Source organism: Hoplias malabaricus, chromosome 13, assembly GCF_029633855.1.
Source record: "Hoplias malabaricus isolate fHopMal1 chromosome 13, fHopMal1.hap1, whole genome shotgun sequence".
Taxonomy (NCBI): Eukaryota; Metazoa; Chordata; class Actinopteri; order Characiformes; family Erythrinidae; genus Hoplias; species Hoplias malabaricus.
This window is the reverse complement of record NC_089812.1, coordinates 32,391,558-32,410,291: the sequence shown is the minus strand read 5'-3', so window position 1 is coordinate 32,410,291 and position 18,734 is coordinate 32,391,558. Positions and strand designations below refer to the sequence as shown.

The 18,734-nt window shown below is 39.6% G+C and overlaps 1 protein-coding gene across 1 annotated transcript; it reads left to right on the top strand.

Annotated features, from left to right (window-relative positions):
• The first annotated feature begins 252 nt into the window (after nucleotides 1-252).
• LOC136664651 (immunoglobulin lambda-1 light chain-like) lies at nucleotides 253-17,728 on the top strand. The gene is made up of 8 exons (XM_066641978.1): nucleotides 253-450; nucleotides 542-629; nucleotides 2,091-2,226; nucleotides 2,372-2,439; nucleotides 2,749-2,835; nucleotides 2,927-3,260; nucleotides 5,520-5,560; nucleotides 17,276-17,728. The coding sequence occupies exons 4-8, from the start codon at nucleotides 2,412-2,414 to the stop codon at nucleotides 17,596-17,598; spliced, it is 813 nt and encodes a 270-aa protein (XP_066498075.1). The 5' UTR covers nucleotides 253-450; nucleotides 542-629; nucleotides 2,091-2,226; nucleotides 2,372-2,411; the 3' UTR covers nucleotides 17,599-17,728.
• The last annotated feature ends 1,006 nt before the right edge of the window (nucleotides 17,729-18,734 follow it).

Sequence of the window (18,734 nt, the reverse complement as noted above, 5' to 3'; positions counted from 1 at the left end):
CCATTTCTTCTGTCATTGGTAGAATCAAAACCTTATGTTAATGTAATAAATCTATTTTATTATTATTTTTACGAGTGAAGCAAATAAAAGTGTCCTGAGCTTAAGGGAAAAAAGGAATTAAGAGAAGGATTATACACAGATAAAATAAAGAGTACAAGTAAAAATCAACATGTTTATGGTGTTTGATCATGGTAAGATTAGCAATTTTACTTATAGGAAGACAATTTTAGCAGCATATTTCTATTGGGGGTATTTAGCAAATGAGAATTATATATATAGTATTTGTAGTTTATAGAGCCCTCCCTCTTCCCCTGACCCTCTTATAGCACACCCCTGCTCTCTCTCCTTTATCTGCTCCTCCAGCTGCTCATCTCTTCACTCAGCACAGAGAGTCATCACACACTGACAAGACGATGCCAGCACTCTGCACTCTCTTCACTGCTCTCTCATGTAAGATTTCACAACACTGGAGCTCCTCAGCATTTACCTCCATCTAATGTGAGCATCAACTAATGTAACATGGATGGTGCTTTTATTGCAGGTGTTAGTGGTGTGACTGTGGTGACCCAGAAGCCCCCTGTTCTCACAGCCACTAAAGGAGAGAAGACCGCTCTGCACTGAAATCTGGGGTCTGTTACTAATTATCGAGCTTTGTGGTATAAACAGGTTCCAGGAGGAGTTCCACAGTATGTATTAAGTAATCATCAGAGTTGGAGTTCTCCTGAGTATGGACCTGGCTTCTCGTCTCCTAAATTCACCTCAACACACTCGTCTAAGACAGATTACACTTTGATTATTGATACAGTGGATGTAGGAGACTCTGCAGTGTATTACTGTCACACATGGGACAGCTCTGTTAATAAGTACGTATCACAGTGATTCACACCATGACAAAAACCTCCTCACTGCTCACATTCACTTCTGCTTTCACACAGCTGTAGATGTAAAATATCCTCAATAAGAGCCTACAATACTGAAATGGAGGAGGGAAATTTAACATTTAAAAGTTCCCTAAATTTATTGAAAAAATATTTCAGCATTAAAAGGCAGACAGAAATTATGGAAGGAAACGGGGACAAAAAGATAAGAGAAAAGGGCAAAAAAAATTAAAACTCAAAGTTATAAAAGTTCTACATGAAATTAAATGTCAGAAGTGGAGCAGAATATTAAAATCTGCAGATGCAGACACTTTCCATCCACTTTATAGTACTGTCAAAAAAAATAAATTAAATCCCATTGATCTAATACATTAATTTATTTGTTGTAAAAATGGTATAAATTATGGTCTTTAAAGCAAATAAAAATTTAATTACTCAGTGAAAACCACTGTGTATCATCTCTCAGTACGGCTACTTAAGCAGTGTCTTACATCTTGTTCATCAGCATCAGCATGAAGGGCTACACTCTGGCTGCTCCATCAGCTTTAAGATAAGTCCAAACAAGTTCTTACATCATGTGATTTTCTTGAAACAATCAGTCTGCAGAAGTCAGAGGGGCAGCTGTGGCCTAATAGAGAAGCGAGCTTTGGACTGGAAGGTCTTGGATGTGATCTCCACGACTGAACAAAAATTGGAGGTGGTTGAGTGAAAGAAGATTCTCCCTCAATCCATGACTTTTTCTTTTTTTTTAAATAAATCAGCAGTTTTTCCACACCTCTGAACTAAAGAAAAAACATGCTTTCCTTTTCCTTGTTGTGCAGCAGTTTAACCAAACTGTGCTTCCTCATTTAACCTCTCAGTGGCAGTGAACACACTCATACACTAGTGCACTAGGGCAGTGAGTACACACACACACACACACACACACTCAGAGGGCAAGCCACTCATCCCAGTGCTTAGGGAGCAGTTGTGGGTTAGGTGCCTTGCTCAAGGATACATCAGCCATGGATGTTGAGGGAAGAGACAGTGCTGTGTCTTCACTCCTCTGGCCTTTTTGCAGGAGATCAAACCCTCAACTTTCTGTCTCTTATTTTTGAATAGTTTTAGTTTATTTACATTGTTTCATATTTATATCACAAAATTGAGAGCTAATTGCTTTGATGCAGTTTGTTTTATAAATTATCATTCTTCCCCTGCCCCTTTCTCTCATAGACAGACTGTGGGGTGAATTAATGTTAATGTGAATGTGAGAGGAGAGGGGGTAGGTGGCAGTGAAGGATCAGAGTGAAGTGTACTGACCTGGAGATTTCCACAAGAGAGAACTCAGTCAGTACTCAACGTGGAAATAGTAAGTGTATAAGGGCTCAGTAATTCTCACGTAATCCTTTAATGCTTAGATATATGTGCTATTCATATGCATCATTGTAAATCATCTTTCTTCATTGTAACTACAGTCACAGATGAACATATACTGACTCTGTTTTAATTTGCAGTGTGAAAATCCAACCGTCCGCGACAGTGTTCAGGAAACTCATGGAAATCCGGGAGAAACAGTTTCTGGGTTAGACAGTCTTTGTAAAATATCACTAACAGAGCACCACCAATAAAAAAACACATATAAATATGCCACTATAAATAAAAGCTACAAGTAGCCAAACTGAACTTTGATCTGACTGTACATCATGATGATGTTTATGAAGAGAAAAAACACAATCCAATGTAGAAATGTAGTCATAGAAATAAATGTTTTACGTGGTCTAACTTCAGTTGATTAGTCAGGTTTCATATACAAAGTTAAAGAGACCCCTCCCTCTCTCCTCCTGACTCTTATAGCACACCCCTGCTCTCTTTCATTTATCTGCTCCTCCAGCTGCTCATCTCTTCACTCATCACAGAGAGTCATCACACACTGACAAGATGCTGCCAGCACTCTGCACTCTCTTCACTGCTCTCTCATGTAAGATTTCACAACACTGGAGCTCCTCAGCATTTACCTCCATCTAATGTGAGCATCAACTAATGTAACATGGATGCTGCTTTTATTGCAGGTGTCAGTGGTGTGACTGTGGTGACCCAGAAGCCCCCTGTTCTCACAGCCACTAAAGGAGAGAAGACCACTCTGCACTGTAATCTGGGCTCTGTTACTGGATATTCTGCTCGTTGGTATAAACAGGTTCCAGGAGGGGTTCCTCAATATGTGTTAAGTAATTATCACGGCTGGAGCTCTCCTAACTATGGATCTGGCTTCTCGTCTCCTAAATTCACATCAACACACTCATCTCAGTCTGATTACACTTTGATAATTGATACAGTGGAGGTAGGAGACTCTGCAGTGTATTACTGTCACACATGGGATAACTCTGCTAAAGAAGGTGTATCACAGTGATTCACACCATGACAAAAACCTCCTCACTGCTCACATTCACTTCTGCTTTCAGAAAACAGCAGAAGAACAGTATCATTAACAGGGACCTATAACAGTGACTTGTGTATTGAGTTTATAATATATATTATTTATAGAGTGTTTTAATAGATGGGATGAGGAGGTAGTTTGCATAAGAAGTAAATAGCAGTACAAAACAGTAAGTAAACTCAAATCATTTTTCCTGTTCATAATGAGGAGGGGCCATGACTTTGTGTGCTTTTAACCCCTTCTGCCACCACATGTCTAAATCCTGGATACTCAACTGTCAGAATGAGAAGCACTGAGGAGGAGATTCAGTGCTGCTGGGGTTTTTATACACTGTGTCTCTTCTTGGGTCCACCTTGTAGAGGTAAAGTCAGAGACAGTAGCTTATCTGTTGCTGCACAGTTTGTGTTGGTCATCCTCTAGTCCTTCATCAGTGGACACAAGATGTTGTTGGCTGGATTTCTTTGGTTAGTGGACTATTCTCAGTCCAGCAGTGACACTGAGGGCTTTAAAAACTCCAGCAGACACTACACACCACCACCACATCAGTGTCACTGCAGCTCAGAGAATGATCCACCATCCGAATCATACCTGCTCTGTGGTGGTCCTGACCATTGAAGAACAGGGGTAATGGAAGCAAACAATGTACACAGAACAACAGATGGACTACAGTCAGTAAATGTAGTACTACAAAGGGCTCCTGTGGACAGTGGAGCTGAGAGAATGGACAGTGAGTGTAGAAACAAGGTGGTGCTCATAATGTTATGGTTGATCTGTGTATACAGTGTGTGTAGTTTAGGGACAACTCTCCACCTCCTGACTCTCTTACAGCACACTGCTCCTTCATCTGCTTCACTCTAATCTGGAGTCTGTTACTGACTGTGGAGTATATATTTTGATATAAGCAAGTTCCAGGAGGAGTTTCACAGTATGTTTTATATTTTATTTTATATTATATTCCTTTATTATGGATCAGGTTTCTCGTCTCCTTATCTTCTTCGGAGATAACAATTAGCTCCACAATGAGGAGGCAAACACAGGGGATACAAGACGGTGAATAACCTCAATTATGACAGACATAAACATAAAATAATAGAACAAACATACACCACATCTCAATCCAATAAACACAAACAACTGTATACACACAAAATCCACTACTCTCTCCATGTCTCCTACAGACACACAAACACACTATAAACATGAGATGTGGAACACACTGTATTAAATCATGCATGTGGCTAATAAATACAGTCTCTGAAAACATTCCCCACTGCAGAAACAGTGCACTATAGTCGTGTCAGTGAAGAAAGTCTCAGCTGATTGGCTGATTAGAGATTCAGGTCCCTCCCTCAGTTCCCTATGAAAGCTCCCTCCACTCTCTCCTCTCTTCATCCTCCACTCTGTTCATCCCTCTGCTGATCACACAGACAACATGCTGCCAACTCTCTGTGTTCTACTCCCTGCTCTGGCATGTAAGATCTGTCCTCCTGCTTTTCTCTCTACACTGATGAGGTGTGTGTGTGACTAGGAGTGTGTGTGACTAGGAGTGTGTGTGAAATGCGATTGTTGCTCATACACTTCAATGTTGCTTTATGTTTCAGGGGTCACTTCACAGAAAATTGTGACACAAACCCCTTCGGTGCAAACAGAGCCGGGCCGCACTGTCAGTCTGGACTGTAACATCGCAAAGGATGAAGGCAACTATGTCTCCTGGTATAAACAGATTCCACAAGCAGCTCCTCAGTTTGTGTTGAGATTTTATCATTCTCACAGCTCTCCTAATAAATATTTTTCATCTGTGCGCGTCACATCTAAAGCCTCCACAAGCATCGACTACCAGCTAATAATCAGTAAAGTGGAGGTAGGAGACTCTGCAGTGTATTACTGTCAAACATGGGATGACTCCACTAGTTCAGCTGTATCACAGTGATAGAGAGCAGGACAAAAACCTCCTCACTGTTCACACTGACATCTCCATCTGACTGAGCACATCTCTCAGATTCAGCAGAAAAGTGGAGTGGAAAAGTGGTCTATTGATCAGGATGTGGGAAGAAATCCCAGGAGAACAGAGCTGTGGAATTCCCAGAAACTGAAACGGGATGTGGAAGGACTCAGTGCTGATCACAGACAGTAGAAGAGAGAGCTGAAGTCTAGAGGAGGTTTCAGTTGCGCTACTTTCACTTCTGAAACTGAGGAGGTTATTGTACGGGTGATGATATGAAATGAAGCACTGTGGTATTCGGACAAGGAACAAAGCTGTTCGTCACCGGTAAGAAATTCTTCTCTTTATCTACACTTCACTCATTTAATGTTTCAGACTCAGCTTTAATACAAACTGCTGCAGCGTCAGAAACAATGTACTATACATCACTGTGACTAATGGAACACAGAGTGTAAAACATTTAACGTTACAACAGTGGTTTTAATTCTAGTTGTGTTCCTTAAAGTTACATTACATTCTCTTCTCCAGAAGGAGAGGTGAATATTTGTAAACTTTTATTACAGAATTGTGTAAAAAAATAATAATAAAATAAACTTTGAAAAGAAATTGTGCAGATGAAATGAACACAGCTTAAAAGCCTACAGTTAATAGAGAATATGGTACAATTATGGTCCCTAAATAACGTACTGAATATGTGACCGTTTTTCTGAGAGCACTTTATAACACAGAATAAGGATTTTATTTGTCTTGTTGTTTATTGTTTGATAAAAATGATTGATAGAGATTTAAACTTGGAGACAGACATGAAATAAAGGATGATAAACAGTCTATAATTTCAGAATCTAAAGCTGTTTTGCTCTGTTGTGTGTTTTGGTTGCTGATAAATATGTAAACACTTTTGTTATTTCAAAACTATGCTTTAAATCAGCTGTTTCTGGAGTTACATTGTTCTCTATAACACCTGCTGCAAATGTTTGGGTACACAACCACACTCAGTTATGTTTAGCTCTATGCAAATGAAGATTAGTTTCCATTTCTTCTTTCAACTGTAGAAACACAACCTTAATAAATGATGCACACAAGAGCATTTAAATTGGTAAAGGAAGAAAATCTATTAAGAGAAGTTTATTCTGAACTATACATAAATACAATAAGTAAGATTTTAAATGATTTTCACAGCATGTGTTTGAGGATGGAAAGCCTAGTGTTTTGGAATATTTCATAATTATTTTCCAGCACAAATTTCATTGGAGCACTAAGAATGTAAGAGTGATGTATGTGATTTAAAGGAAGTGTAGTGTAGAGCTCCCTCCCGCCCCTCATCCTGAGCCTTATAGCACACCCCTCTCTCCTTTATCTGCTCCTCCAGCTGCTCATCTCTTCACTCAGCACAGAGAGTCATCACACACTGACAAGATGCTGCCAGCACTCTGCACTCTCTTCACTGCTCTCTCATGTAAGATTTCACAACACTGGAGCTCCTCAGCATTTACCTCCATCTAATGTGAGCATCAACTAATGTACCATGGATGCTGCTTTTATTGCAGGTGTCAGTGGTGTGACTGTTGTGACCCAGAAGCCCCCTGTTTTCACAGCCACTAAAGGAGAGAAGACCACTCTTCACTGTAATCTGGGGACTGTTACTAACTTTGAAGCATGTTGGTATAAACAGGTTCCAGGAGGAGTTCCACAGTTTGTGTTAAGAAATCATCACAGCTATAGCACTCCTTCATATGGATCTGGCTTCTCGTCTCCTAAATTCACATCAACACACTCATCTCAGTCTGATTACACTTTGATTATTGATACAGTGGAGGTAGGAGACTCTGCAGTGTATTACTGTAACACATGGGACAGCTCTGTTAGTGAGTGGGTATCACAGTGATTCACACCATGACAAAAACCTCCTCACTGCTCACATTCACTTCTGCTTTCACACAGCTGTAAAATTTACTTGAAATTTATTTTAGTAGTATTTAAGTGCAGACAAATTGAAGAAGTTTTGGAAGAAAGAGAATAAAAGATAAGAAAGGAGTAAAGAAAGACAAAAGGGCAACAAAACAATTCAATCTCAAAGGTACAAAGTGCTACATGAAATTACATATCAAATGTGGAGAAGACAATTAAACTCCCATTAAATCAGCAGATGCAGACTCTCTCCATCTGCTCCCAATGGATTATAGCACTATAATAAAAATCTCATTTAAATCCCACTGATCAAAACATGAGTATTTTTGTTATAATAAAATATACAATGTAAATTCATCTATGTCTTTAAAGGAAATCAAAACCTAATTACTCAGTGAAAACCACTGTGTATCATCTCTCAGTACGGCTACTTAAGCAGTGTCTTACATCTTGTTCATCCTCGATCAGCATGAAGGTTCTACACTCTGGATGCTCCCTCAGCTTTAAGATAAGTCCAAACAAGTTCTTACATCATGTGTTTTTCTTGAAACAATCAGTCTGCAAAAGTCAGAGGGGCATCTGTGGCCTAAAAATGACCGTGGGTGGGTGAGTAAAGGAATATCTTACTTCAAATGAAAACCTTTTACACCTCGGAACTGAATTTAAACACTACAACAAAACTGTACTTCCTCATTTCATTCATGAGTAGCAGTGAACACACACATACACTAGTGCACTAGGGCAGTGAGTATACACACCCCCAAGGCAGCCATCCCGGTGCAGAGCAGTTGTAGGTTAGGCGCCTTGCCCAAGGATACATCAGCTGTGGATGTTGAGGGAAGAGACAGTGCTGTTTCTTCACTCCTCCGACCCCTTTGCGGGAGATCGAACCAGCAACATTCTGTCTCTTATTTTTGAATAGTTTAGTTTTAAATTATCATTCTTCCCCTGCCCCTTTCTCTCATAGACAGACTGTGGGGTGAATTAATGTTAATGTGAATGTGAGAGGAGAGGGGGTAGGTGGCAGTGAAGGATCAGAGTGAAGTGCACTGACCTGGAGATTTCCACAAGAGAGAACTCAGTCAGTAATCAACGTGGAAATAGTAAGTGTATAAGGGCTCAGTAATTATCACATAATTCTTTAATGCTTAGACCTATGTGCTATTTAATCATATGTATCATTGAAAATCATCCTTCTTTATTGTAACTACAGTCACAGGAAACTCATGCAAATCCAACAGATAGTTTCTGTCAGTCGTTGTAAAATAAAACACCACCTATATATAAACACACAGTATCCCACTATGAATAGAAGCTACAAGTAGACAGACTGAATTTTGATTTGACTGTACATCGTGATGAAGTCTAAAAAATAAATCTGTATCTGAAAAACACTGTACACTGAAAGGATGAATATTTGATTACAGAGATAATCCACTTCAGTATGCGTCTCTCATGTCTAAATCCCAGTTTAAATATGAATTAAATGTTTTACATGGTCTGACTTCAGTTGTTTAGTCAGGTTTCATGTACAAAGTTGAAGTGAATATAAGACAATATGTGTTTTTGAAAAGTATAGTGAGATGTATTTTCTGCTACAGTTTATAAAAGTTTATTAAAACACAGAATGTACATTTTAAATTAGTGATTGATTGGCTGGGACGTAGGGCGGTGCAGCAGGTAGTGTCGCAGTCACACAGCTCCAGGGACTCCAGTCCTGGGTGACTGTCTGTGAGGAGTTGGTGTGTTCTCCCCGTGTCCGCGTGGCTTCCCTCCGGGTGCTCCGGTTTCCTCCCACAGTCCAAAAACACACGTTAGTAGGTGGATTGGTGACTCAAAAGTGTCCGTGAATGTGTGTGTGTCTGTGTTGCTCTGTGAAGGACTGGCGCCCCCTCCAGGGTGTATTCCCGCCTTGCGCCCAATGATTCCAGGTAGGCTCTGGACCCACTGCGACCCTGAATTGGAGAAGCGGTTACAGATAATGAATGAATGAATGGCTGGGACGTGATAATTTTAATCCTACATCTGACTATTACTAATTAGTACTTTTCTAGGTTATAAATATCCCCACAGTGTACCTCCATTCATCTCAGGCTCAAACAAGAAGCTCTTTTTTTTTAAGAGTCTAGTGTCACCTCAACAATTCAGCCACTTCATGTATATATGCAAATTACATAAAAATAAGACCTTTTGGATGTAAAGCTGAATAAACTTGCTGCTTCAGAATTGCCCAGAAAGGGTTTAGGTTGGGTGAGGAAGCAGGTCACTGCAAAATCTGGTCATCAGCAAATCACTTCTTCTTTAACCATTCACGGGTCTAGTGGGAAGCTTGAGATGGAGCACTGTCATGCATGAACATGAGTGTTTTCCTTATCTTAGCACCACAACCCTTCCACTAGGGCAAGAACTGCTGCTCCCACAAGGTGCATATCCCTTCAAGAGTTCATTGACAAATGAAATATGGAAGGAAATGGGGATAAAAAGACAAGAGAAAAGGGCAAAAAAAATTAAAACTCAAAGTTATAAAAGTGCTACATGAAATGAAATGTCAGAAGTGGAGCAGAATATTAAACTCGCATAAAATCTGTGGATGCAGACACTTTCCATCTGCTTGATTATAGTACTGTTGTCAGGTATCACGGGGTGGACTCACGGAGGCGGACGCAATTGCTAAAACACAGTATTTATTGAAAAAACAGATGACAAAACAGAGATAGACAGAATCAAACGATTAGACAGAATACCTATACAGAAGGAGACCTAGACAGAGACTTGAACAGAGAGATCGTACAGGGACCTGGAGGAGGAGAGCAAAACAGAGAACTGAACAAGGAGAGCTAAACAGAAAACTGAACAGATACAAAGAGAGCTAGACTGAATAAATATACAAACAGACTTCAGACAAGGGAAGCGATAGGAACAAGGTAAGGGAACGAGTGACAGACAAGACAGACTGGAGAGTATGAACAAAGGTGGAAACGCGGAGACAAACAGACTTGATAACAACATGACCTAGGAAATGAACAGAGGAAACAACATGATCTGGGAGTAGAAACAAAACAATACAACATGACTATGGAAAGGAAACAACAAGACTGGGAATTGGAACAAACGACCGACAAGAGGAAGTGAGACAAGGGCGTGACAAGACACGACAAGACAAGGGCGTGACAACTGTCATAAAATCTATATTTAAATCCAACTGATCTAATAAATTACTTTATTTGTTATAAAAATGGTATAAATGATGGTCTTTAAAGGAAATCAACATTTAATTACTAAATGAAAACCACTGTGTATCATCTCTCAGTACGGCTACTTAAGCAGTGTCTTACATCTTGTTCATCCTTGATCAGTATGAAGGGCTACACTCCATCAGTTTTAAGGTCAAACAAGTTCTTACATCATGTGATTTTCTTGAAACAATCAGGCTGCAAAAGTCAGAGGGGCAGCTGTGGCCTAATAGAGAAGTGAGCTTTGGACTGGAAGGTCTTGGATGTGATCTCCACGACTGGTAAAAATAATTGGAGGTGGTTGAGTGATAGAAGATTCTCCCTCAATAGATAGCTTTCTCTATTTTTCAATGAAATCAGCCGAGGTTTATTTTTAACACCTCGGTACTGAATTGGAAAAAAACTAAACATGCTTTTCTTGTCATCGTGCAGCACTAATTGTGCTTCCTCATTTAACCTCTCAGTGGCAGTGAACACACACACACACACACACACTAGTGCACTAGGGCTGTGAGTACACACACACACACACAGATAGAAGGGCAGCCATAACAGTGCCTGGAGAGTAGTTGGGGATCAGGTGCCTTGCTCAAGGATACTTCAGCCATGGAATTTTGAATTGTCTTCAGAGACATCTCCAATTAACTCAAGGTGAGACTGGAATTTGAGATAATCCTTCCTGCAAGCACTGGCCCCACATTGAAAGTCTGTGTCAGATGTTCATAAAAACTTATACTACAGGCCCCTTCAAGGACAGTTTACCACACAGGGTCTTGGAGGGTCATGCAACTCTTCTCAAATGGAATGCAGGCACACGGACTCAACCTTGATTAAATGTCCTCTCACACATCTTGAAAGACTGTTAAAAGAATCACACATTCCTTAATTCCTAAGTTTACCTGGTGAACAAGTTGTGTATGTGTACCACTGTGTGAAATTCCATTTAGACAATCAAAACGGGTGGAATTAATTTACGTGTTTAAAATCACCTTTTTATATGACCTTATGTAGGAACCAAGGTAGCCACATACTCTGTGTTATTTGGTTAAGAATTATGTAAAACATGGTTTGTCTGAATGATATTACTTTGTGTTAACATACAATCTATTATATTGCACAAGTATGATTCAGAATCCTGGGATAGTCATTCAACAGGGATTGTCTTTAAGTCTTTGTCTTGTCATGAGTCATACATTTTATGTGATGTCACTACCAAGGTACATGAAACAGCCAATCAGGAGCAAGAGAGGCTCCAATCCTCAATTCAAGGCGGATTTCCTAAAATCTGGCTTAAAAACCAGTGGCGTGAAGAACTTCTCTCTCTTGCTTCCAGGAGGCAATGCTTCTCAGCTAGGGAAGTCAGTCAAGGGAGAGGCCGGTTCTCTCTCGAGCTCTCAGTTTAGAGTTCAGCTCCTCAGAGTTCAGCTTTTCAGCTCTCTTCAGGCTTCTTCAGAGGCTTTCCAGACTCTCTTATGGCTCTTTCTTAAACAGTCTTGGACTCCTCAAGCAGAGTCCAGATAGAACAAACCCTGAAATTCCAATCAGAAGTTTTATTTTTTTTATTTCTATTAGAAAATTATAGTTTAGTAAGAAATGCTATAGTTTAACTCCAGCAAAGCTCGATGCAATGCCCAGAGCTTGAAAGAGACCTCAGACCCCTGACCCTCAAAGTCGTGACGAGCTTCAGGATCAACGATGGAGAAGGAGGCCACACGGACCCTCAGAATGATTTTATGAGCAAAAGGCCCAGGAAAGACCTGCATGGACGTGTCTCTCACCAAGAGGCAGAGCAGCGATAACTGAGAATTCCCGCAGAGACCTTCAGGATGCCACCTGCTCTGAAGGAGTGGTCACTCTGTCTCTGGCCAAGAGGGAGAAGAGGAACAGCGGCTGCAGTGCTACAAGACCTGCGTCTGCAGTACTCCAGGAAGCCGGTGCTGAAAAGCACCACACGTCAGTGACATACTCCCAGCGATCACCAGTCCATCTCCAGGGATGTGTAAGGTCACATGGTTTCATTTCTTTCATAACTCATGAGACTGGTGCTAAACGCTTTGCTGGGATAAACTATAGCCTTTTAGAATTTAGGGAAATTACCATAGAGAGATTCTCTCATATATTAATCTCCCTGTTCCTTCATGTATCACTGTAATCCATTTCATTATATGAATGTGTAATCAAAATTCAGTATTTGATATTACAATTAAAAAAACAGTTGTGTGATAAAACCAGTTTTTGGTTATTTGTTTGTGTGTGCACCTTTCTTTTACAGAATTATTACTTTTAGTTCAAATTCAATTTCAGAGCCAAGAACCTACAGGGGGTCAATGAGCATAATTCATTAATAATAATTAATTCTAGCTAATTCCGCTATATTGTATGTAAAGTCATCTAACATGATGATAGTATTTATGCCGCTGCAACGTGGGGCATAATTATTTTACTACACTTTGATGCAGTTTGTTTTATAAATTATCATTCTTCCCCTGCCCCTTTCTCTCATAGACAGACTGTGGGTGAATTAATGTTAATGTGAATGTGAGAGGAGAGGGGGTAGGTGGCAGTGAAGGATCAGAGTGAAGTGCACTGGCCTGGAGATTTCCACAAGAGAGAACTCAGTCAGTAGTCAACGTGGAAATTGTAAATGTATGAGTGTATCAGTAATTTTCATTCTTTAATGCTTAGACCCATGTGCTTTTCAATCATATGTATCATTGTAAATCATCCTTCTTTATTGTAACTAAAGTCACAGATGAACATACACTGACTCTGTTTTAATTTGCAGTGGGGAAATCCGACAGTGTTCAGGAAACTCATGGAAATCCGAGAGAAATAGTTTCTGGGTTAGACAGTCTTTGCAAAATATCAGTAACAGAGCACCACCAATAAATAATCACACACTCTGCCACTGTAAATAGAAGCTACAAGTAGCCAGACTGAAGTTTGATCTGACTGTACATCATGATGGTATTTATGAAGAGAACAAATACAATCCAATGTAGAAATGTAGTCACAGAAATAAATGTTTCACGTGGTCTAACTTCAGTTGATTAGTCAGGTTTCATATACAAAGTTAAAGAGCCCCCTCCCTCTCTCCTCCTGACTCTTATAGCACACCCCTGCTCTCTCTCCTTTATCTGCTCCTCCAGCTGTTCCTCTCTTCACTCAGCACAGAGAGTCATCACACACTGACAAGATGCTGCCAGCACTCTGCACTCTCTTCACTGCTCTCTCATGTAAGATTTCACAACACTGGAGCTCCTCAGCATTTACCTCCATCTAATGTGAGCATCGACTAATGTAACATGGATGCTGCTTTTATTGCAGGTGTCAGTGGTGTGACTGTGGTGACCCAGAAGCCCCCTGTTCTCACAGCCACTAAAGGAGAGAAGACCACTCTGCACTGTAATCTGGGGTCTGTTACTAATTATAATGTTGTGTGGTATAAACAGGTTCCAGGAGAAGTTCCACAGTATGTGTTAAGGAATTATCACAGCTGGAGTTCTCCTAAGTATGGATCCGGCTTCTCGTCTCCTAAATTCACATCAACACACTCATCTCAGTCTGATTACACTTTGATTATTGACACAGTGGAGGTAGGAGACTCTGCAGTGTATTACTGTAGCACACATGACACATCTGTTAGTGAGTGGGTATCACAGTGATTCACACCATGACAAAAACCTCCTCACTGCTCACATTCACTTCTGTTTTCAGACGTCATCAGAAGCACAATATCCTCAACAGGGACCTACTCAAATGGAGGAGGAAAGTTTAACATTTAAAATATATCAAAATTTACTTGACAAATTATTTCAGCATTAAAAGGCAGGCAGAAATTATGGAAGGAAACAGGGATAAAAAGATAAGAGAAAAGGGCAAAAAAAAATTAAAACCCAAAGTTATAAAAGTGCTACATGAAATTAAATGTCAGAAGTGGAGCAGAATACTAAACTCGCATAAAATCTGCAGATGCAGACACTTTCCATCCACTTGATTATAGTACTGTCATAAAATGTATATTTAAATCCAACTGATCTAATACATTACTTTATTTGTTATAAAAAAATGGTATAAATGATGGTCTATAAAGGAAATCAAAACCTAATTACTCAGTGAAAACCACTGTGTATCATCTCTCAGTACGGCTACTTAAGCAGTGTCTTACATCTTGTTCATCCTCGATCAGCATGAAGGGCTACACTCTGGCTGCTCCATCAGCTTTAAGATAAGTCCAAACAAGTTCTTACATCATCTGTTTTTCTTGAAACAATCTTTCTGCAAAAGTCAGAGGGTCAGCTGTGGCCTAATAGAGAAGCGAGCTTTGGATTGGAAGGTCTTGGATGTGATCTCCACGACTGGAAAAAAGAATTGGAGGTGGTTGAGTGAAAGAAGATTCTCTCTCAATACATGACTTTTTCTTGTTTATCGAAAAAAAATCTGTAGTTTTTTTTCACACCTCTGAACTGAATAAAAAAAAAAAAAACATAATTTCCTTGCCATTATGCAGCAGTTTAACCAAACTGTGCTTCTTCATTTAACCTCTCAGTGGCAGTGAACACACACATACCCTAGTGCACTAGGGCAGTGAGTACACACAAACACACACACATACACACACACACACACACACACACACACATACACACACACACTCTCTCTCGTGTGACAAGGAACACTTAAATATTTAAATAATGCACGTGAACATTAAACATTTGAACTACGTTTGAGAACATTCCCCACTGCAGAAACAGTGCACTATAGTCGTGTCAGTGAAGAAAGTCTCAGCTGATTGGCTGATTAGAGATTCAGGTCCCTCCCTCAGTGCCCTATGAAAGCTCCCTCCACTCTCTCCTCTTCATCCACCACTCTGTTCATCCCTCTGCTGATCACACAGACAACATGCTGCCAACTCTCTGTGTTCTACTCCCTGCTCTGGCATGTAAGATCTCTCCTCCTGCTTTTCTCTCTACACTGATGAGGTGTGTGTGTGACTAGGAGTGTGTGTGAAATGTAATTGTTGCTCATACACTTCAATGTTGCTTTATGTTTCAGGGGTCACTTCACAGAAAATTGTGACACAAACCCCTTTAGTGCAAACAGAGCCGGGCCGCACTGTCAGTCTGGACTGTAACATCGCAAAGGATGAAGGCAACTATGTCTATTGGTATAAACAGATGCCACAAGCAGCTCCTCAGTTTGTGTTGAGATTTTATTATTCTCACAGCTCTCCTAATAAATATGGAGACCATTTTTCATCTGCACGCTTCACAGCTAAAGCCCCCACAAGCAATGTTTACCAGCTAATAATCAGTAAAGTGGAGGTAGGAGACTCTGCAGTGTATTACTGTGGAACACGGGACAACTCTAATGCAGTTGTATCACAGTGATAGAGAGCAGGACAAAAACCTCCTCACTGTACACACTGACATCTCCATCTGACTGAGCACATCTCTCAGATTCAGCAGAAAAGTGGAGTGGAAAAGTGGTCTATTGAGCAGGAAGTGGGAAGAAATCCCAGGAGAACAGAGCTGTGGAATTCCCAGAAACTAAAATGGGATGTGGAAGGACTCAGTGCTAATCACAGACAGTAGAAGAGAGAGCTGAAGTCTAGAGGAGGTTTCAGTTGCACTACTTTCACTTCTGAAACTGAGGAGGTTATTGTACGGGTGATGATATGAAATGAAGCACTGTGGTATTCGGACAAGGAACAAAGCTGTTCGTCACCGGTAAGAAACTCTTCTCTTTATCTACACTTCACTCATTTAATGTTTCAGACTCAGCTTTAATACAAACTGCTGCAGCGTCAGAAACAATGTACTATACATCACTGTGACTAATGGAACACAGAGTGTAAAACATTTAACGTTACAACAGTGGTTTTAATTCTAGTTGTGTTCCTTAAAGTTACATTACATTCTCTTCTCCAGAAGGAGAGGTGAATATTTGTAAACTTTTATTACAGAATTGTGTAAAAAAAATAATAATAAAATAAACTTTGAAAAGTAATTGTGCAGATGAAATGAACACAGCTTAAAAATCTACAGTTAATAGAGAATATGGTACAATTATGGTCCCTAAATAACGTACTGAATATGTGACCGTTTTTCTGAGAGCACTTTATAACACAGAATAAGGATTTTATTTGTCTTGTTGTTTATTGTTTGATAAAAATGATTGATAGAGATTTAAACTTGGAGGCAGACATGAAATAAAGGATGATAAACAGTCTATAATTTCAGAATCTAAACCTGTTTTGCTCTGTTGTGTGTTTGGTTGCTGATAAATATGTAAACACTTTTGTTATTTCAAAACTATGCTTTAAATCAGATGTTGCTGGAGTTACATTGTTCTCTATAACACCTGCTACAAATGTTTGGGTGCTACGTTCTGTTGATTTTCTAACTGAAAATAAGTTCCAGTTCTCTACAGAGAACACACATCTCAGATTTTAAAGTCACTAATTACCTGCTGGATTTAACACTTATTACAAGGAAAAGGACATAAAGTGGGGTCTGAGTGAAATTTGGGCAGTAATTTATTGTTTACAAAATACATTTAAACACTGGGCCATAATTGAGTGTGTGTCTTATAAAACATTCCTGCTTATTTTTACTTAGAGAATGAAAAATAACATCAACTGAGCATTTTAAACTTCTGAGAAAAACTGTTACAAAATTAAGCAAAACATGTTTAAAGTCAGAAAACAAAAATGCTTTTTCATGGTGTCTCCCTGTAATCCTCCTCACTGTAACACCATTTACAGTTTTATTAAATGTACAGGTGTTTACTATCAGGACATCGTTATACTTTCAATAACAGCCAACAGTCAATCAAACAGTCTTTAATTCTCATTGTTTGTAGTGTATTAAATCATGTCTTTATCTGTTTCTCTGATCAGACGCTTCTGCCCCGGCTCCTGTTCTGACCCTCTTCCCTCCGTCCAATGAAGAGCTGAAGTCTAACAAAGCCACTCTAGTGTGTGTGGTCAGTGATATGCCCACTGGGTTTGCTGATGTGAGCTGGCTGGTGGACAGTAAAGCGGTCAGCAGTGGAGTGACCACTGGCTCTGCAGAGCAGCAAACCAATAAGAAATTCAGACTGAGCAGCTTTTTGACCATTGAGAGGTCAGAGTGGGAGAAAGATAAAGACGTAACTTGTCAAGTGTCTTCTGCCTCAAAAACCGCCAGTAAAAAGTTGAAGAAGTCTGAATGTATCATCTGAACCTGATCACATCTGATACATCTTCATTCTTTTATTCTTCACAGTAACAGAGCTTCATAGAAACAGTAGTTTAACGTGTAGTGACAGAACGCTGACGTCATTAACAAACACTGGATCATCTCCTGCTGACGTAGTCATTTATCTTTTCTGTTTTATAACATGTTTGTTTGCTGAAGTTTAATAAAATGCATTACTAAAGAAACTGTTGTTCATTTTTCATGGTGATGGAGAGTCCAGTAGAATGTTCTAGATATTAATCAGAGACCTCAGCAGCTCAATGAAACACATGTAGAGAATAAGAGTGAGAATGACTAAAGGAGTGAAACATGTTTCTACAGGATTATAAAATGATAAGATAATAAACTGACTGTAGAGTGAAGAGAGATATGGACATTCAGCTACACTGAGATGTTGTGAAACCTGTGGTCACTGATAATGTCACTGGAAATGAAAAAGGACAATCTATGTCATATCAGAGTCAGGAGGTCACTGTTTACATACAACAGCTCCGCCTAGTGTTTAATGATAATAAATGTTGCATTACAGCATGGACACGTAAAACACACCGATCAGCCATAAGATTAAAAACCACATACTGAGTACTTGAATATGACTGATATCGAATTACAGTAGCATTTTTCAGGGGGGTGAAGTATATTAAGCAGCAAATGAACAACAAATTCTTGAAGTTATTGGAAGAAGGTAGAATAGTCATGTGCCAGGATCTGAGCAAATTTGACTACAAATCTGAGGGATTTTGACAATAGCCATATTTTGACTGCTTGAATAATAATAATAATAATAATAATAATAATAATAATAATTAGTCAGAGCATCTCCAACACAGCCTTGTGATATAGTGGTTAGTACCTAAGTGTCAATCTGGTACAAACCCACAGAAGAGCAACTGAAAAAAATGCTAGCTAGGGTATAAAAGCTATTAAAAAACACAGGGTTTAGCTGTTTTCTGTGCATAGAGCTGCTTAGCTGCAACATACGGGATCTGTTGCAGACACTTACAGATTCCAGAGTCCATAGGACAGTTTACACACAATATTTAACAACATGACCACGGGGAAGATCCACTGAACAGAATCATCATGTTGTCTGCACTAACCCGGACAGTTCCTAAATCA